Source organism: Acomys minous (assembly GCF_964271855.1).
Source record: "Acomys minous genome assembly, chromosome: 19".
NCBI lineage: Eukaryota > Metazoa > Chordata > Mammalia > Rodentia > Muridae > Acomys > Acomys minous.
Genome location: NC_140499.1, coordinates 10796607 through 10817974, shown reverse-complemented (window position 1 = coordinate 10817974; position 21368 = coordinate 10796607). Strand labels below are relative to the sequence as shown.

Genomic DNA, 21368 nt, shown 5'->3' with positions numbered 1-21368 from the left:
CATGCTCCCTCCCACCGTGCTCCCTCCCACCGTGCTCCCTCCCACCATGTTCCCTCCCACCGTGCTCCCTCCCACCATGCTCCCTCCAACCATGCTCCCTCCCACCATGCTCCCTCCAACCATGCTCCCACGCACCGTGCTTCCTCCCACAGTGCTCCCTCCCAACATGCTCCCTCCCATAGTGCTCCCTCCCACCATGCTCCCTCCCACCATGCTCCCTACCAACATTGCTCCCTCCCACCATGCTCCCTCCCACCGTGCTCCCTCCCACCATGCTTCCTCCCACCGTGCTCCCTCCCACCATGCTCCCTCCCACCGTGCTCCCTCCCACCATGCTCCCTCCCACCATGCTCCCTCCCACCATGCTCCCTCCCACCGTGCTCCCTCCCACCATGCTCTCTCCCACCATCCTCCCTCCCACCGTGCTCCCTCCCACCGTGCTCCCTCCCACCATGCTCCCTCCCACCGTGCTCCCTCCCATCATGCTCCCTCCCACCGTGCCCCCTCCCACAGTGCTCCCTCCCACCATGCTCCCTCCCACCATCCTCCCTCCCACCATGTTCCCTCCCACCATGCTCCCTCCCACCGTGCTCCCTCCTACCGTGCTCCCTCCCACCATGCTCCCTCCCACCATGCTCCCTCCCACCGTGCTCCCTCCCACCATGCTCCCTCCCACCGTGCTCCCTCCCACCATGATCCCTCCCACCATGCTCCCACCCACCATGCTCCCTCCCACCATGCTCCCTCCCACCATGCTCCCTCCCACCATGCTCCCTCCCACCATGCTCCCTCCCATCATGCTCCCTCCCATCATGCTCCCTCCCACAGTGCTCCCTCCCACCATGCTCCCTCCCACCGTGCTCCCTCCCACCATGCTCCCTCCCACCATGCTCCCTCCCACCGTGCTCCCTCCCACCATGCTCCCTCCCACCGTGCTCCCTCCCACCGTGCTCCCTCCCACCATCCTCCCTCCCACCATGCTCCCTCCCACCATGTTCCCTCCCACCATGCTCCCTCCCACCGTGCTCCCTCCCACCGTGCTCCCTCCCACCATGTTCCCTCCCATCATGCTCCCTCCCACCGTGCTCCCTCCCACAGTGCTCCCTCCCACCATGCTCCCTCCAACCATGCTCCCACCCACCGTGCTTCCTCCCACAGTGCTCCCTCCCACCATGCTCCCTCCCACCGTGCTCCCTCCTACCGTGCTCCCTCCCACCATGCTCCCTCCCACCATGCTCCCTCCCACCATGCTCCCTCCCACCATGCTCCCTCCCACCGTGCTCCCTCCCACCATGATCCCTCCCACCATGCTCCCACCCACCATGCTCCCTCCCACCATGCTCCCTCCCACCATGCTCCCTCCCACCATGCTCCCTCCCATCATGCTCCCTCCCACAGTGCTCCCTCCCACCATGCCCCCTCCCACCATGCTCCCTCCCACCGTGCTCCCTCCCACCATGCTCCCTCCCACCATGCTCCCTCCCACCGTGCTCCCTCCCACCATGCTCCCTCCCACCATGCTCCCTCCCACCGTGCTCCCTCCCACCATCCTCCCTCCCACCATGCTCCCTCCCACCGTGCTCCCTCCCACCATCCTCCCTCCCACCATGCTCCCTCCCACCATGTTCCCTCCCACCATGCTCCCTCCCACCGTGCTCCCTCCCACCGTGCTCCCTCCCACCATGTTCCCTCCCATCATGCTCCCTCCCTCCGTGCTCCCTCCCACAGTGCTCCCTCCCACCATGCTCCCTCCAACCATGCTCCCACCCACCGTGGTTCCTCCCAAAGTGCTCCCTCCCACCATGCTCCCTCCCATAGTGCTCCCTCCCACCATGCTCCCTCCCACCATGCACCCTACCAACATTGCTCCCTCCCACCATGCTCCCTCCCACCTTGCTCCCTCCCACCATGCTTCCTCCCACCGTGCTCCCTCCCACCATGCTCCCTCCCACCGTGCTCCCTCCCACCATGCTCCCTCCCACCATGCTCCCTCCCACCGTGCTCCCTCCCACCGTGCTCCCTCCCACCATGCTCCCTCCCACCATCCTCCCTCCCACCATGCTCCCTCCCACCGTGCTCCCTCCCATCATGCTCCCTCCCACCGTGCTCCCTCCCACCGTGCTCCCTCCCACCGTGCTCCCTCCCACCGTGCTCCCTCCAACCATGCTCCCTCCCACCATGCTCCCTCCCACCGTGCTCCCTCCCTCCATGCTCCCTCCCACCATGCTCCCTCCCACCGTGCTCCCTCCCACCGTGCTCCCTCCCTCCATGCTCCCTCCCACAGTGCTCCCTCCCACCGTGCTCCCTCCCACCGTGCTCCCTCCCACCGTGCTCCCTCCCACCATACTCCCTCCCACCGTGCTCCCTCCCACCATGTTCCCTCCCACCGTGCTCCCTCCCACCGTGTTCCCTCCCATCGTGCTCCCTCCCACTGTGCTCCCTCCCACAGTGCTCCCTCCCACCATTCTCCCTCCCACCATGCTCCCTCCCACCCAGCTCCCTCCCACCATGCTCCCTCCCACCATGCTCCCTCCCACCATGCTCCCTCCCACCATGCTCCCTCCCACCATGCTCCCTCCCACCATGCTCCCTCCCACAGTGCTCCCTCCCACCATGCTCCCTCCCACCGTGCTCCCTCCCACCGTGCTCCCTCCCACAGTGCTCCCTCCCACCATGCTCCCTCCCACCATGCTCCCTCCCACCCAGCTCCCTCCCACCATGCTCCCTCCCACCATGCTCCCTCCCACCATGCTCCCTCCCACCATGCTCCCTCCCACCATGCTCCCTCCCACCATGCTCCCTCCCACAGTGCTCCCTCCCACCATGCTCCCTCCCACCGTGCTCCCTCCCACCGTGCTCCCTCCCACCGTGCTCCCTCCCATCATGCTCCCTCCCACCGTGCTCCCTCCAACCATGCTCCCTCCCACCATGCTCCCTCCCACCGTGCTCCCTCCCACCATGCTCCCTCCCACCATCCTCCCTCCCACCATGTTCCCTCCCACCATGCTCCCTCCCACCGTGCTCCCTCCTACCGTGCTCCCTCCCACCATGCTCCCTCCCACCATGCTCCCTCCCACCGTGCTCCCTCCCACCGTGCTCCCTCCCACCATGATCCCTCCCACCATGCTCCCTCCCACCATGCTCCCTCCCACCATGCTCCCTCCCATCATGCTCCCTCCCATCATGCTCCCTCCCACAGTGCTCCCTCCCACCATGCTCCCTCCCACCATGCTCCCTCCCACCGTGCTCCCTCCCACCATGCTCCCTCCCACCATGCTCCCTCCCACCGTGCTCCCTCCCACCATGCTCCCTCCCACCGTGCTCCCTCCCACCGTGCTCCCTCCCACCGTGCTCCCTCCCACCATGTTCCCTCCCATCATGCTCCCTCCCACCGTGCTCCCTCCCACAGTGCTCCCTCCCACCATGCTCCCTCCAACCATGCTCCCACCCACCGTGCTTCCTCCCACAGTGCTCCCTCCCACCATGCTCCCTCCCACCGTGCTCCCTCCTACCGTGCTCCCTCCCACCATGCTCCCTCCCACCATGCTCCCTCCCACCATGCTCCCTCCCACCATGCTCCCTCCCACCGTGCTCCCTCCCACCTTGATCCCTCCCACCATGCTCCCACCCACCATGCTCCCTCCCACCATGCTCCCTCCCACCATGCTCCCTCCCACCATGCTCCCTCCCATCATGCTCCCTCCCACAGTGCTCCCTCCCACCATGCTCCCTCCCACCATGCTCCCTCCCACCGTGCTCCCTCCCACCTTGATCCCTCCCACCGTGCTCCCTCCCACCATGCTCCCTCCCACCGTGCTCCCTCCCACCATCCTCCCTCCCACCATGCTCCCTCCCACCATGTTCCCTCCCATCATGCTCCCTCCCTCCGTGCTCCCTCCCACAGTGCTCCCTCCCACCATGCTCCCTCCAACCATGCTCCCACCCACCGTGGTTCCTCCCAAAGTGCTCCCTCCCACCATGCTCCCTCCCATAGTGCTCCCTCCCACCATGCTCCCTCCCACCATGCACCCTACCAACATTGCTCCCTCCCACCATGCTCCCTCCCACCTTGCTCCCTCCCACCATGCTTCCTCCCACCGTGCTCCCTCCCACCATGCTCCCTCCCACCGTGCTCCCTCCCACCATGCTCCCTCCCACCATGCTCCCTCCCACCGTGCTCCCTCCCACCGTGCTCCCTCCCACCATGCTCCCTCCCACCATCCTCCCTCCCACCATGCTCCCTCCCACCGTGCTCCCTCCCATCATGCTCCCTCCCACCGTGCTCCCTCCCACCGTGCTCCCTCCCACCGTGCTCCCTCCCACCGTGCTCCCTCAAACCATGCTCCCTCCCACCATGCTCCCTCCCACCGTGCTCCCTCCCACCGTGCTCCCTCCCTCCATGCTCCCTCCCACCATGCTCCCTCCCACCGTGCTCCCTCCCACCGTGCTCCCTCCCTCCATGCTCCCTCCCACAGTGCTCCCTCCCACCGTGCTCCCTCCCACCGTGCTCCCTCCCACCGTGCTCCCTCCCACCATGCTCCCTCCCACCATGCTCCCTCCCACCGTACTCCCTCCCACCGTGCTCCCTCCCACCATTCTCCCTCCCACCATGCTCCCTCCCACCCAGCTCCCTCCCACCATGCTCCCTCCCACCATGCTCCCTCCCACCGTGCTCCCTCCCACCATTCTCCCTCCCACCATGCTCCCTCCCACCCAGCTCCCTCCCACCGTGCTTCCTCCCACCATGCTCCCTCCCACCATGCTCCCTCCCACCGTACTCCCTCCCACCGTGCTCCCTCCCACCATGCTCCCTCCCACCATGCTCCCTCCCACCATGCTCCCTCCCACCATGCTCCCTCCCACCATGCTCCCTCCCACCATGCTCCCTGCCACAGTGCTCCCTCCCACCATGCTCCCTCCCACCGTGCTCCCTCCCACCGTGCTCCCTCCCACAGTGCTCCCTCCCACCATGCTCCCTCCCACCGTGCTCCCTCCCACCATGCTCCCTCCCACCGTGCTCCCTCCCACCGTGCTCCCTCCCATCATGCTCCCTCCCACCGTGCTCCCTCCCACCATGCTCCCTCCCACCATGCTCCCTCCAACCATGCTCCCTCCCACCGTGCTCCCTCCCACCGTGCTCCCTCCCATCATGCTCCCTCCCACCGTGCTCCCTCCCACCGTGCTCCCTCCCACCATGCTCCCTCCAACCATGCTCCCTCCCACCATGCTCCCTCCCACCATGCTCCCTCCCACCGTGCTCCCTCCCACCGTGCTCCCTCCCATCATGCTCCCTCCCACCGTGCTCCCTCCCACCGTGCTCCCTCCCACCGTGCTCCCTCCAACCATGCTCCCTCCCACCATGCTCCCTCCCACCGTGCTCCCTCCCACCGTGCTCCCTCCCTCCATGCTCCCTCCCACCATGCTCCCTCCCACCGTGCTCCCTCTCACCGTGCTCCCTCCCTCCATGCTCCCTCCCACAGTGCTCCCTCCCACCGTGCTCCCTCCCACCGTGCTCCCTCCCACCGTGCTTCCTCCCACCATGCTCCCTCCCACCATGCTCCCTCCCACCGTACTCCCTCCCACCGTGCTCCCTCCCACCATGTTCCCTCCCACTGTGCTCCCTCCCACCGTGTTCCCTCCCATCGTGCTCCCTCCCACTGTGCTCCCTCCCACAGTGCTCCCTCCCACCATTCTCCCTCCCACCGTGCTCCCTCCCATCATGCTCCCTCCCACCATGCTCCCACCCACCATGCTCCCTCCCACCCAGCTCCCTCCCACCATGCTCCCTCCCACCATGCTCCCTCCCACCGTGCTCCCTCCCACCATGCTCCCTCCCACCGTGCTCCCTCCCACCATGCTCCCTCCCACCGTGCTCCCTCCCACCATGCTCCCTCCCACCGTGCTCCCTCCCACCATGCTCCCTCCCACCGTGCTCCCTCCCACCGTGCTCCCTTCCACAATGCTCCCTCCCACCGTGCTCCCTCCCACCATGCTCCCTCCCACCGTGCTCCCTCCCACCATGCTTCCTCCCACCGTGCTCCCTCCCACCATGCTCTCTCCCACCGTGCTCCCTCCCACCATGCTCCCTCCCACCGTGCTCCCTCCCACCATGCTCCCTCCCACCGTGCTCCCTCCCACCATGTTCCCTCCCACCGTGCTCCCTCCCACAGTGCTCCCTCCCACCGTGCTCCCTCCCACAGTGCTCCCTCCCACCATGCTCCCTCCCACCGTGCTTCCTCCCACCGTGCTCCCTCCCACCATGCTCCCTCCCACCGTGCTCCCTCCCACCATGCTCCCTCCCACCATGCTCCCTACCACAGTGGCCATAAGTTCACCACTGAGACTGTAAGCAGGCCCCCAGCTAGACACCTTTTTTATAAGTTGCTTTGGCCTTCTTCATGTCGAATAATGGTAACTAAGTCACTTTATTGGCTGTGATATGAGCTGGATGAATCCTCACGCAATATAAAACAATATTGTTTTCCTCTCAAGCATGAGTCGGGTTTGTGGATGTGGGTCCAGCAGTAGGACCCCAGGAGAGCTCACTTTCTCTGTAGATCACAATGAGAAGCAGATGGCTCATGTGGCAAAAGTAAGTGAGAAATGAAAACAGAGCAAGAGAAGAAGGGAGGACGGAAACTATGGGTGGAGAGCTCACAAACCACCAGCGACAACTGTGTATGGATTTTTCACAGAAGCCAATGAAGAAGCCCTATTTCCTCCCTTGGTTTGAGAGAGTTCAGTTGCTGAAGACAGAAAGAAAATTAACATGGTATTACCCTGAGTTTGCTAGAATTTTTTGGAAAATTCACTAGGCTGTCCCAGTCCATGGCAGCATGAAAATCAAATGTACTTTCCTCTCTGGAGTGTAGGAAGGATCCTGCTTACCATCCGACTTCTTATCCCTATGAGCAATATGTGTTTGTTTGTAAAAAACACAATACGCTGAATGGTTGCAACGAGCTCTGGTGGGAAAGATGACCCTGTTACAGAAAAACAAAACCAAAGGGTTCTTGGCCTGTGTAAAGTGTGACCGGGTTCAAGACAAGCATAGATTACAAATGTTGATAGATGTCGCAGATTAAATACTGATGCCTGGTTGGAAGTAAGACCATAGTACAGTTCAGATTATGACAAGGCAAGATTTATGGGAAAGTAAAACAAGAGAGAAGAGATGAGGCCAGGTGGGGGAAGGGCATTCCTGAGCATGGTGGGAAGCTGTGCAGTGTGTCAAGGACCTCAGAGAGAGCAGCACAAGGTAGGTGGGGGCTGGTAGGGCAGCATGAGTTCTGTCTGCTAGGATAGCGGCTCAGGAGTCAAACTGGCGCTTTTAGTTTATACCATTGAGAAGTCACAGTACGATTTCAAGGAGAGGATGCAAAATCATGTATGTGCATTTACAAAAAAGCAAAAACAAAAGGACCCATTAGTCTCATGTAACCAGAGTGAAAATATTGTCTTCATATGCACATGCACATGTGTGTATGTGTCTGTGTGTGTGTGTGTGTGTGTGTGTGTGTGTGTGTGTGTGTGTGTGTTGATGATACATATGCAGGTCTGTGTGGGCACCAGAAGCCAACATCCAGTGTCATTCTTTAGTATGCTATACACTTTGATTTTTAAGATGACATTTTTTTTAAGAAAAGGACTCACTACGTAGACCTAGCTGGCCTGGAGTTCATTATATAGACCAGGTTACCTTTGAACATACAAAAATCTGTGTCTGATCAGTGAACTCAAGTTTTCCTTTTGTATCATTATTCCTTTCACTAAATAAATTATGGACTCAAACTTGGACATAACAGACATATATATATATGTGCCTGTGTGCATATATATGTTTGCATGTATATGTATATATATTAATGCATTTCATGTATCATATATGATTATTAAATGTATATTTAATAATTAAAAGCTAGAAAAGGTGGATGACTACAAAGACTTCTTACATACCTAAGAAGGCAGCTGCGCATAGCAGCACTCACAGCAAGTGAGACCGCATGCACAAGACCTGCACAAGCTCCAGTCACAGAGAATCCAACCATGGAAAGACAAGGTGGGCATGATGTCCCGCCTCTAGCTGAGGAGCCATTGGAAATTGATAACTGCTGGCAGGATCATTCTCTTTTAAGAATGCAGCCCCTAGTAGGTCTATCACAGTCCAGTCTAAGATCCTCCATTCAAGAATACATCAGCATCACAAATTAGACTTGATGTGTTTAAAAGGAAAGAAAGAAGAAGATGCAAAGCTGGGTCATGTAGGGAAGTGAAGTGGATTTGGAAAGAGCTGCAAGAAAATGTTTGAACATGATCAACATTTGTTGTAGGAAATTCTCAAGCTACTATTAAAAGATATTGTCTCTCTCTCTCAAGACCCATTAGGGGTGGGTGCTCAGAATTTGAATTTTATAAACAAAGGTTGTAGAAATTTTTGCACGTGAGCTAATATATACTCCTTTTTCATACCCTGCAGGATGTCGGAAAGGGTTCTTTGGGAAGGACTGCAAAAGGAAATGTCACTGTGCCAACAATGGCCATTGCCACAGGGTATATGGTGCCTGCGTGTGTGACCTAGGGCGCTATGGAAGATTCTGCCATCTCAGTAAGTCACAGCCATGGTTGTTCCCTATTCTATGCACAGTGGTTTAGAACAGTGTGGGGATACAGTGGCCAATGGTAGAAAGAGAACGAACCTAGTTCATCTACTCCTATAGACAAAGATTTTATTCTTTGCGCTCTGTAAATTACAAAATCTGTATTTTGATGATTACAATTAATCCAAACTTTAAATATTTCAATTTCATAATTTTAGTAGTTATCAGGTAGAAATTGTTAGAGTGAGTTTAAGTAAACCGCTGTCACTTTATAGGAGCTAAGTCTGAGGGGCCTGGATCATATCTCCTCGTCTAGTACAAATCACTATGACCCTTAAAATCCAGAAGAGCTCTTCTCTTTGCATTCTGACTGTGTGCCCAAGAGGGCATAAGAGTCTGTCAGTTCACCTGCAGCTTCCACAGTTTCTCCCTGCAGTAACGCTGAGGGGCCTTCCTCTGAGCATGAAGCTAAGATCTGTGAACCTGAAGTAACCGCAGCCCTTCCTGCTCCTTGCCTATTGTCCCCCTCTGATCTTGCTACTGAGGGAGTGGGTCCTCTGAAGATTTCTCCTAAGGAACATTGGTGTCTTGGGTCTGATTAGCCTGCTAAGACAGAACACCATGAAATGCATAGGTTATAAAAAGAAATGCCTAGAATCTGAGGAATCTACAGGGGTACTAAAGTATAATGTGGCTTTATGGTTCACAGATATTTCCAGTCACTGCATCCTTCTTTTTGGTGGGGATAAGCGACTATATTCTTAGGTTTCATTACTAATGCACTAATATCATGCACAAAAGCCCTACCTCCTGACATAATGTTGCTAAAGTCTAACCTTCAAATAGCATTGTCCGAAGGAATTAAGATTTTATCATACCCATTTTAGGAAGATATTATCGTTCATACTGCAGTCGTATCAAAGTATCATGACTTTCTATAGTTTATACTTTACCTTTAGTTGGATGCTTATAGGACCTATATACTTAAGAAAAAGAATGTCCGGGGCTGGAGAGATGGCTGAGAGGTTAAGGGCACTGGCTGCTCTTCCAGAGGTCCTGAGTTCAATTCCCAGAAACCTCATGGTAGCTCATAACCATCTATAATGTGCTCTGATTCCCTCTTCTGGCCTGCAGGTATATATGAAGGCAGAGCACTTAATACATAATAATAAATAAATAAACCTTTTTAAAAGAGAAAATATAAAGAATATCTCTGGAAAAAACATAATAAATTGTGAACACACTAATAAGAGACCAACTAAATGCCTCATAGTAAACTGAGTTGGATCATGAGAAAATATTAGGTGCAGGAAAACAAGGAATGGAGAGAACCATTGATAGCTGAATGCTAGAAGTACAGGTGATATGTTCTAGAACATCATTTATCTCCTAAGACATTCCTAGAGAGGAAAACTAGGCTAGAAACAAAGATGGTATCATCTCTGTTGTTGGCCCTGAAACATAGCAAGATAGAGCCAATATGAAGTAATAACTTGAATAATTTATATAACAGCATCAGATGTTTGGGCAAAATAAATCAGAACAACTGGTCAAAAAGTTCAGGAAGCTCACGTTATGGCAACAAAATTGACATTCTTAGGATCTGAATACCAGGGTCACATATTTAAATTCACTTACCCACTTGGAAGAGTAAAGACTTAATAGAAAACCAGCAAACAAGTTTGTTATTTGTGATGGTGGTAGTGATGCTGGTTACGGCGGCTGTACCGGTGAAAGTGCTGATGGTGGGGATGGTGGTGGCAATGCTGGCTATCATTCTGAATGTCACCATGTTTAGGAAGAGTACATATGCCAAGTTCTTCTGGGTCCACTTATGAATGTCACTTGACTTGACCTGAGGACCTCAAGTATTACAATTCATCATTATTTTTCTAGCCACACAAAGTAATACAGACTGAGTGCCTTAACATAGAAATCCATTGTCTGATAGTGTACCATTTCAAGGTGTGGGTAGTTGTCTGGTCCCTCTAAAGACGTTATGGAAGGATCTGCTTCAGGCTTATTTCCTCATGTAGGTAGTTCCTTCTGTGGCATCATATTGCCTTCTACCACAAGCATACCTCTGGACAAAGCCCTCATTCTGTAAACCCATTATGAGTATTGAGTTAGGAACTCATCTATCTCAATGCAGCTTTGTCTTAAGAAAGTACACATTTAACGTATTCAGAAATAAAGTCACATTTCCAGGTCTTAAGAATTAGGACATCATCATATAGAGCTGTTGGATGTTTTTATCTGAATTCCTAACAAACTCTAAGAAGGGTTTGTTACTTGATTACCCACAGAGGCTCTTTTTTTTTCCTCCAAACTTGTTTCTAGGATCAACAGAACAAACTTGTTTCTAGGGCCTAGAACAGGCAAGACCACAAGCTGTTTGTGGAATTTGGAGGTCCTACAAAAAAATCAATTGTTATCAAACCTGGAACCATATTTGAAGCATTCACAGAGCCTTGTTGATTGTCTGGCTTTAGAGATTGCTCTCGCTGTCCTTGGCAACTAAAGCTGGGATTTGTTTTGAGCCATCATAACCTCCACATTGAATGAACTCTGCTAGTGTCACTTGCGGTCCCCAGGGAAGCCCCCACAACTCATTGCATTTTCTGCAGGTAGCATTCAACAGTGAAGACTGTCTAGGCACACCAAAGACTACTTTGAGCACAGGAGCCCAGAGAGCACATCTTGTTTGAGGAGTCTCTTGAACACTGATAATGGGGAAACAAAGAAATTGTCAGAGAGATACATTTTGGAAAAGGAGTTGAGCTGTTCTACGGATTCAGTAGAGAGACGGACAGAGGAGGCAGAGGAGGGTATGAAGTGTGATATATTGTCCTAAACACAAGGGAAGGCTGTTTCCAAGTTCGAATTTCAGTTCTGATTGCATCATCTCTAAAACCCAGTGGCCTGGGCGAAATAAAGACTACAGGGCAAGCAGCTCTTGCCACAGAAGCGGGCAAGATAATATCGCTGTCACAATGGAAGCTTTGTGTCATCTGTGAGATGTAAAATTATTTCCTATTACCATATAATGAGGGGGAGTGAGGACAATGGCCAACCTTCGCATAAATGCTTGTCCATCATCTCCAGGCTGCAGCAGGAGGATGAGGGGCCTGGCAGCCAAAGCAGTCCTTGGAGAATATTAAGTCCAGGCAGCAACAGACCATGTTTGAGATGCAATCTCTCTCCCACAGCATCACTGAGGCCTTTTAAGTAATTCAGGCTTCACTGTTCATGTCCACTTGCCAAAAAACAAATGAATTGCCTGATTTGAAAGACATCTGTCCCCCCTCCTCTCTCCCTCTCTCTCCCTCCCCCCCCTCACTCTGTCTCTCTCTCCTTTGTTGGCAGTCCTTACTCTCCTTATAACAAAGCCCCAAAAACCATCATGCCTATGCACAAACAATTTCAAGTGAACAAACATGGTTTTCAGGTGACCAGTTTGCTTCCGTCTGCTCACAGATTGTCCCGGGGGTGTGGGTGGGGGCTATGGGGCTGCCTGTTCTTTGGAATGTCACTGTGTGGAGGAGAACACCCTGGGAATGCAGTGCCAAAAATTGTAGTTGCACCTGCAAACCTGGTTACTAAGGCAACAGATGCCAGGAAGATGCACTCCAATGATGGATTTTTGTGCTTCTCGAATAATAATGATCAGTCTTTGTTCAGCATTATTTGGTCATTAATTAGATAATTCCCACCAGTGTCCTTGGAGGTGGGGATGCTTTATTGGTCCCCTGTTGCAGGTGCAGACACTGAGACTCACAGGGGTGATACAATTATTTAACCTTGTCTTCTTGGCCTCTGCTCTTACCTGTCCCCTTGCCAGCCTGAGCCAGCCTGAGCCAGCCTGAGCAAAGAAAGAAGATCACACATCTTACAATTATATCTGGAAAGGATTTATGCCAGGAAACATGGACTCGTCAACCAGGGACATGCTCTTTTCCAGAATGGAAAACTTTACTCTTTCTATCTAAAAATCAATCATCCAAACAAATTTATTAACAGTTCTTAGTGTGGAAAGTTTAAATAAGGGTACCAGCACCATCATTTGTCAAACATCTAGATGTCACATAATTTTTAGATAAATCTATAAACAGAAAGCTATGACTCCAATAATAAACAACATGTGTAGATATGTGTGTAGTTGTGTGTGAAACATGGGAAAATGGTGTTACAGCTTGTCAGTAGAGCCATCCCTGGCTTCTAGACTCCAGGAGTGCCTGTTCACATTTTGGGCATCTGGTCACTTGTCACTGAATTCCATTCATGCCACATTTAAGGATGTACTGTGCAGCTTTTCTGGGGTTCTTTTTGTCGCCCTACAGTGTTTCTCATCTTCTAATTTACCGTGTTTGCCCATTACTGTTCTGTTTAATATTGATGGCCCATTCTCTTACTAGAATCCTGCATCCGTGCAGGCAGGACTTCTATGTTTTCCTTCTTCCTATATGTCCTCACTCCTGCAACAAAGGCACTAGTCAGTAAATCTTTTCTTAAATCAACACATAAACGTGTATGGGGGAGTTAATTTTTTATTATTTGCATATTTTTCATTAAGTGCTAGGTATTCTTATTAAGGAAAAAATGTCACAGTATTTTTGGATCTTTAGTAAAAACTGCACACATGACAAATAGAATGATCAAAATTAATGCTAATTCGTGACATCATCTACAACCAGAGGAAGATCCTGGGCTTAGATGGGCAACACCACGGTGTTTAGTCCACTCACAGAAGCAGTCGGGTGCTGGTGCCAGCGGGCAGAATAGACCAGTAGCTGGATATGAGGTGTGAGGATTAAGAAATAAAATAGATATAGGAAAAGATATAGCAAAAGAGATAAGAAAAAAGCAAGTAGAACCTGTGCTCGGCTGGGCTTATAACAATATTTGCCAAGCATGTTTCATGAACAAAGCTATCTGACCCTATTTTTGTGATTCTGTGACTAATGTAAGTGCATTGCTCAAAAGCCAAGAGTTAGTGGGAAAGACATCAGGTTGCTCAAGGTCAGAAACTTTGGGAAGGCGGTAGTACAATAGTGTTCATCTTCTAAAACAATGGCTGCTTTTGGGGATGTGGCTTTATGGGGGTGGGGGCAAGAGGGCAGGAAAGGAAGGGAGCAGAGGGGCCCTATGTTCTGTGTAGACTTCTTTATCCTTTGCTAGAAAATCTCAATAAAGCAACTAAATTAAAAAAGAAAGAAAGAAAGAAAGAAAGAAAGAAAGAAAGAAAAAAGCAAGTATTTGGGAGGACTAACAGTAGTATTCATCCATGTGAACCAGAGGATTCTTGAAACAAAAAAAATGCTACCAATTACTTTAGTTATCTATATGCTTAGACTTCTTTCATCTTGAGGCCAACAAAGTACATCAAGTTCCACATCCTGACCTGGAATTAATAATAAACTTTCTTAACTAATAGAAAATCCTCAAGGCTGTGTGAAAGTCTGTAAGCCAAGGTCATAAGTCCTCTGGCCTGTTTCTGTTAAGGACTCCAAAAAATGGTTCCTGACAGTGGGGTTGGAACTTGCCTTGGCTTCCCTTATGCAGTCATGTAGAAAAACACTTTTATCCTGTCCTGCAATGATAGACCTGTAGCATATGAATAAGCCAAACAGGCCACTGCAGTGGCTGAATTGTGACTTCCTAAGTAATGAGGAAAGGACCTTGAGGAAACACAAGTCCAATCTTAAGAGAATGTGCTTAATATGACACAAGAGTGGGTGTGTCCCCTGCCACCCTCTCCATCTCTGCCATGGGTTTAAAGCCTTGAGTCAGCCTTCTACTCATGTTCCCAGGAGATGTCATGTTGTAGGTGTCAACACACAAGGGTATGATACCCATGTACACGCACTTGGGTATATTTAATTTATTCTGACAACATTTCCTTAAAGCAGCTGCTGAGTATACTTTATTGGAAAAATGCATCTTAGTTCCCCACTGTGAGAGAAAATGAGTTGGAAGTATATGTAAATCAGCAAAATACAGAGGTCATTGTAGTCTCCAGAAGACATACTGTTTTTACATCGGATAACCTCGTCAAATTCTGATACTTTTGTCTAACCACAAAATGAAATTGTGAGTAAGCCTAGAGCAAGTGAATAGATCACCATGATTGGCAACTGAAATCAAGGCGAAAAGAGCTCTTCTGAGAGCTGCACAAGAAGAAAATCAGGCCTGGGTTTCTGTCTCTGTCTAAAGCACTGGGGTGGGCCAATTACTCCCAGGGTCAGACACAGCTTCAGAAAAGAAGCCTCTCCCCATGCCATGAATGGTCAGTTAAGGATTGGGTCAATGGCACTGAAGAACAGAGCCCCAACCAATCAACACCAGCCTCAGTTAGCTGATCTAAGAACAGAAGAGCATCTTTCTTCCCGTAACCTGTGACATAGGGAGAAAATCCACTTTAAAGCTGCCTCTGTGTACTGGGTAAAAGTTTGTGTTCTAGGTATTTTGGATCTCAGTTACAGGCATATTTCTAAATGTGGAGAACCCAACTGCCCGGTGAGCCCCTTAAGCCCGTTTTCAGAAGTCTGTGCAACCCCTGTACCATTGTAAGAAAAACAAATCTTGCTTTATATAGATCCAAGGCAGGCACCTTTGAAGTTAGGAACCACCGTGTGACTCTCAGACCATGATAAACAACTCAGCTGGCTCTGGATGGCACAGCATCACATGGTGATGGAAGCACTGGACTCCAAAACTGAAAGATATAGGATGACATTTCAACTTTGCTGCTTACAGCTTTATGATGCTGGGTCGGCCACATCACCTCTTCAAGTCTCATTTTAATAGAGGATAAAGTATGATTGGCTGTTGTGTATGTGTATGCGTGTATGTGAATGGAAATATTATTTAATTCTATGTCAGCTTGGTACAGAGGACACAGCTGCAGATCCTGTAAATCAGAAAATGTGGTAATTTTCTATTCAGACTCTGCCCAGCAAAATAGATACACAGTGCACTGTAACTTTCTCCTGTTGCTGAGTGTTTAAGGGAAGTTTTGCTCTTTTCTCTCTGTTCAGAGGATACTTTCTATAGGGTTTCTAGTGGCAGGGGTTTGGAGAGTGGTCCATATTCTACCTGGAAAGAGTCCATAGGCCAGGAGTGTCTGCTGCTTGTTCTTTTCCATCAGTAGTTCAAAGGAAATGCACCAGGACAGCATCAGTGTCTATTTAGCGTCTTTAGACATGTTACATGCCCATAAAGAACACAAGCCACAAGGCTCGTCCTTTACGACACTGTCCTAGAGGAAGAGGCAAACCGAGGATGAGGAGAGTAGAAGTGAGGCAGACTCTTGGAGGCAACCTTCTGAGATTCTCTTTTAGAAGTTACCCCTCATTTTCATGTTTGTTCAGTACAAGTGCCTCCAAAGGTATATCAAAATGGCTTCCATTGTTACTGCCTGTAAAAAAAATCCACACATTTTCAGCAAAAGGAAAAAATAAGTGAAAAAAAAGGGGGGCTACTATATCCGTGTTTCCAAAGTGACAGACACAGCATCATGCCAATTTCTTCAGGGAATGCTTTTGGAAGTGTATAAATCCCTCAAAGGCTGTTGAACATTTCTTTCTTTGCAGCAGCACACAACGCACACAACACACACACACAACACACACACACAACACACACACACACACACAACACACACACAATTTGCCAGCTCACTTAGGCAACAGTGAAAGTAAAATCTGAAATCATCTTTCTTTTTGTGTTTATTTTATAAGCCAGCCCTGATGGCCTCTGGGGACCAGAATGTCAGTTCTGCTTTGGACTCCGTGAAAATGGAGGTCACTGCAACAGAAAGTCTGGAAGCTGTGACTGTGTTCCTGCTTACACAGGAAAGTCCTGTGCCATGCATAAGTAATAAAACCGGATCGGATGAAGAATAAAGTCAACAAGTTGCTAGCTATATAAATGCTTTGTTTTCCTCGGCTCCTGCTCAGTATACTGCCAGAGGTTGTTGGACGACTAACTTGTTGAAACGGTTGCCCCAGTATTTGGTGCCTTTACATGATTTCTTGTTGTTTTCTCTACTGTATGTCACTGCTCTGAGGGCTGTCACTCATATACCTATTTCAATAAGGAAGCCTTTTCAGGACAGACTGGCCTCGGATGAGCATCAGCCAAGCTGTCTGTTCCTATGCGCTGTGCCTCAAGATTGGCCCCAGCTCCACAGCACAGCAGTGTCAGCCTGTTATTCCAAGCAGACTCCCAAATCAACAAAGGTGGACCAACACCTAGTCTCAGAAGACACATGTTATCATTATCTTTCTGCCGTTCATGACACATCTCAAGGCAAGCCAGATTTGGTGGGGAAGAGAAAAGTGTTTCCACTTCCTATTTAGAAGAGCAGCAAAATGTCATTGCCAAAGACCTGAAGGTCAGGAGGTATAGTTGCTGCCATTGTGAAAACCAGTGTCACATACCACAACATTCCCCATCCTTCCAAAAGGTACTTTAAAAGGTTCCGGATTAGAATTACCACTTTTACAGGAATAACAGCAGACTGAAGAGTGTTTTTAAAAAATGATTAGCTAAATTTGAAGTTATAGAGAAAGCTGGTAGCCGAATACCCACCTTGTCCCCTGCAGTTATTGGTGTTCTTGAAGCCACATGCTCATCCTGCTTGTATCACACTCTCTGCTGTGCCCACAGTGAAGTACAGTGGCCTGAGAGCTTCTGTAAAGCGATGGGATGGACATTATTTTGCATAAGGTTAAGCAGGAATCTGTTGTTTTTGACTGCCCATTGTTTCATGAATAGTCATGGTGACCTGAATTAGCATTCCAGGCTTAGACTTTCTGCAAGCCAACAAGTAAGCAGAAACAAGCTCCCTGAGGATGGTATTTAGACCAGGCTAATCATCTAATCATTTTGGGAATATACTGATGCCCCCTAGGATAGCCCTCAAACAAAAGTGACAGGACCAGGTCTTTGCCTGACAAGTTTCAGCTATAATGAGATAGTTTTTATTTCAGGACTGTCATCCTAGCACTGTTGACAACCATTTCCATAGTGCAGAAGTTTGCCAGAGGAACAGGCAAACACCTTAACATACTTTTTGCTTTAGGGAAAAGGTGAGGTGTGGGGCAGGGACTTAAAGGTAAGGATTTACATATTCAAAATGTAGCTACTTCTTATTTGCTGTTTCCATAGTGAAGTGGCATTTCTCCTTGTCTAACTCAACCTTCATGGAATAATTGTTAAGGATAGTGTAATAAAGTACATATTCTTATACTTGCCAGGTGATATAAATAGATAGTTGAACAACTATAGAGAAAGCCAAGCTCTTCAGTCTTCCAAACACTAGCTTTAATAATTGCCTAACAATCCTTTCATGCTAGGATTTCAACTGTAGAAAAGGTCCCCCTCAGACACAGACTTAGGGGAGGGGAGGGGAGTAGGGGGGAAGTGGGAGGAAGGGAGGAATGGGAGGATACATGGGATGGGCTAACAACTGAGATGTAATATGTATAAATTAATAAAAATGTATTAAAAAAAAAACATTCATTACTCTAAAAAAAAAAAGAAAGAAAGAAAAGGCTTCATGATGCCCTTAAGATGTGTCAGACAGTAAGCAATACTGACTTAAATTGTATTACGTAGGTTATAATCCATGTGTTAAATTGAAGAGACAAACATCCCCTCACTCACAAGCACAGTGGGATTTTACACTGAGACCCACAAACACAAATTATATAGTCACTATAATCAGTAAGTGGATGGGCTAAGTGAGAGACTTCACGACGATGCTTCACACACGTGTAACAAAGAGTGCATAGCATTGTTAAAGGCTTGAAGAAAAACACATGGCATTTCTTTAAATATTCTGTCATGGTGCTTGTGGAATTTTAAAATCATGTTACTTTACCTAATGAGCTGTAAAACACTTATAGACCACCGAGGTAAATGTTTCTGTAACAAGGATAGACTCAATCCTCATTTCTTTGGGTCCATATGTGTGGTAAAATGTGTGAACGTGTGCCTCTGTGTGCTCATGTTCTGTGTGCTTTCACGTAAAGGGAGCCAGGTGTGTTGCTTAGTTACCCTCCACTGTATTTTCTGATGCAGGAGCTCTCACTGAACCCATTGCTTCAGCTGGGTTGGCTGGCCAGTAACTTTCCAAACACTGCCCCCACTACCACCATCATTAGAATTATATATATGCACCACTTTGCTTGAAAAAAAGAATAGTTTTTGTTTTGTTTATCATGGAGTTTAACTCAGGCCATCTGTATGACCACAGATTGGAAATGGTCAGTTAGAGACTGGTAGGCTCACCACGGGGTGTATAACTGAATACTTTGCCTTCACTCACCTAGGGTCTGTTAGTTGTTAATAGTACAGCAGCAAGTGGGACAGTCCTGTGAAATCCTTCTTATCCAAAGCTGGTTGCTATATGGGCCTGATTTCTCCCTGTCTCTTAATTCTTCTGTTATTTATACCCTTTTCCATAATGTTCCTGAAGGCTTAGTGGCATAGTATAGATTACATGTTTAGAGCATAGATTCTGGGGATTCAAACTAAGGTTGTGTATACCAGTTAAACTATCTCCCCAAATATATTTTGAAATATATTGCCTTATATAAACCCTAGTTTCTGGAAAGTATAAGTACACCTGTTTGGTAAAAATTTTTATGAAGATTTTATTTCAATATTAGACAATTCTCTGGATTGTGGTGAATTTGTTTGGTGTGTGAATGTGTGTGTGTGCATGTGCACACACATGTGCATATTGGGGTCTTATGGAGTATTTATTTTAGTATTTATTTCTAGACAGCATGTCAAGCACGCCACTGAATAATCAAAGAAGTTATCCCAGGTTTCTGTTTATCAGACCACTATTTCCTGAGCCAAAACACAAAGCAAAGATGAGCTGCCTACTGGGGATTTATTACCACAATGATAGAACACAGCTGTGGTCGCTCTGACCATGTTGGGGTCCATGATTTGCATGACTGTGTAATGTCTGGGGACTTGACATGACCATGGACAGAAAAATGAGTAACCATTGTAATTCTCCCTATTTGTGTGTGTGAACATATAGTAGGAAGGCAGAGCTCACTGACAGGAGCTGTGGCCATGTCCATGGTAAGACTAAAGATGAATATTTTTCTCTCTTACCTAGTTGTAGATTTTCTACATTTATTACTTAACTTATTTTCCTTTAGCCATGGTAAGGAATACCATAATTTTCTACCAATCTTTGACTAAATCTCTATGCATGATAATTACCTGTTATTAAAGCAACACGTCATTTCCCAGTACTTCCATCAGAACAAACTTTTTTCCTTTCATCTTGCTTTAGTTATTGTTCTTTGTATTTGAGACTCCTCCCCTTTTGTCCTGCTAAGCATATTGAGCTTAGTCCATCAATACACAACCAAAACTCAAACAAGCAAAGGCCATTGAAAAACTTGTAATACTGCCTTTAACTGCCTTACTTCCTTTTCTTTAGAAATCCCATTTTCGGCCCATTAATAATTTGGTTGCTGTATCTCAAATATCTACCATGTGCCGGGGTTTGTTTTCTCTTTTTTTAATTTTTATTTATTATAATGTATTCACATCACATTGTGATTCTTATCCCCTCGCTAGTACCTTCCCATTCTCACCCTCCTTCCCTCTTTTACTCTATTCCCCTACCCTAGACTCTGACTGGGGGGGGGCTCTGCCCCCACCATCTGACCTCAGCCTATCAGCTCTCATCAGGATAGCCTGAATCCCCTTCCTTTGTGTGCCCAAAACACTGCCCTCAAAGGGGAAGGATTCAAATGGGCACCAGAGTTCCTGTCAGAGGCAGTCCACCTCCCCCCACAAGGAGAATGAGCTGTCCGTCAGCTACACTTGAACAGGGGGTCTAGGTTCTCTGCCTGCATTGTCCTTGCCTGGTGGTTCAGTTTTGTGCGGGCATCCCTGGGTCAAAATCCACCAGCCTTGATGGGCTTCCTGTGGAGTTCCTGAACCATCCTGGCCCTTCCATGCCCCAAATCTTCCATACAACTCTTAGTGCTGCACCCTGATCCCACTGCAAGTTACAGTACTTGTCCCAGTCCTCTGCTGGGTAGAGTCTCTCAGAGGACATCTATGTTGGGCAAATATCCACATATAAGTGAGTATATACCATGCATGTCTTTCAGAGTCTGGGTTACCTCATTCAGGATAATATTTTCTAGTTTCATCCATTTGCCTGCAAATTTCAAGATTGCCTTGTTTTAAATAGCTGAGTAAGTCCGTCCGTTGTATAAATGTACTACAGTTTCTTTATCCATTCTTCAGGTCAGGGATATCTAGGTTATTTCCAGGTTCTAGCTATTATGAATAAAGCTACTATGAACATAATTGAGTAAATGTCCTTGTACGGTGGAGCATCTTTTGGATATGTGCCCAGGAGTAGTATAGCTGGGTCCTGAGGAAGCACTATTCCCCATGTTCTGAGAAAGCACCAGATTGATTTCCAAAGTGGATGTGCAAGTTTGCACTCCCACTAGCAGTGGAGGAATGTTCCTATTGCTCCACATCCTCACCAGCATGTCCTGTCACCTGAGATTCTGATCTTAGGCATTCTGATGGGTGTAAGATGGAATCTCAGAGTTGTTTTGGTTTGCATTTCCATGATGACTAAGGACATTAAGCATTTCTTTAAGTGTTTCTCAGCCATTTGAGATTCCTCTGTTGAGAATTCTCTGTTCAGCTTTGTACTCCATTTTTTTTCAATTGGATAATTTGGTGTGATGGTATTTAATTTCTTGAGTT

At 49.1% G+C, this 21368-nt stretch overlaps 1 protein-coding gene across 1 annotated transcript in view; it reads left to right on the top strand.

The window, feature by feature from the left end:
- LOC311589894 (EGF-like and EMI domain-containing protein 1) overlaps positions 1-21368 on the top strand; it is a 689354-nt gene that overhangs the window by 585572 nt on the left and 82414 nt on the right. Inside the window, exon 13 of the mRNA XM_084768621.1 lies at positions 8477-8605. Within this exon, the coding sequence (XP_084624747.1) occupies positions 8477-8605 (129 nt within the window). The remainder of the gene's footprint in view (positions 1-8476; positions 8606-21368) is intronic.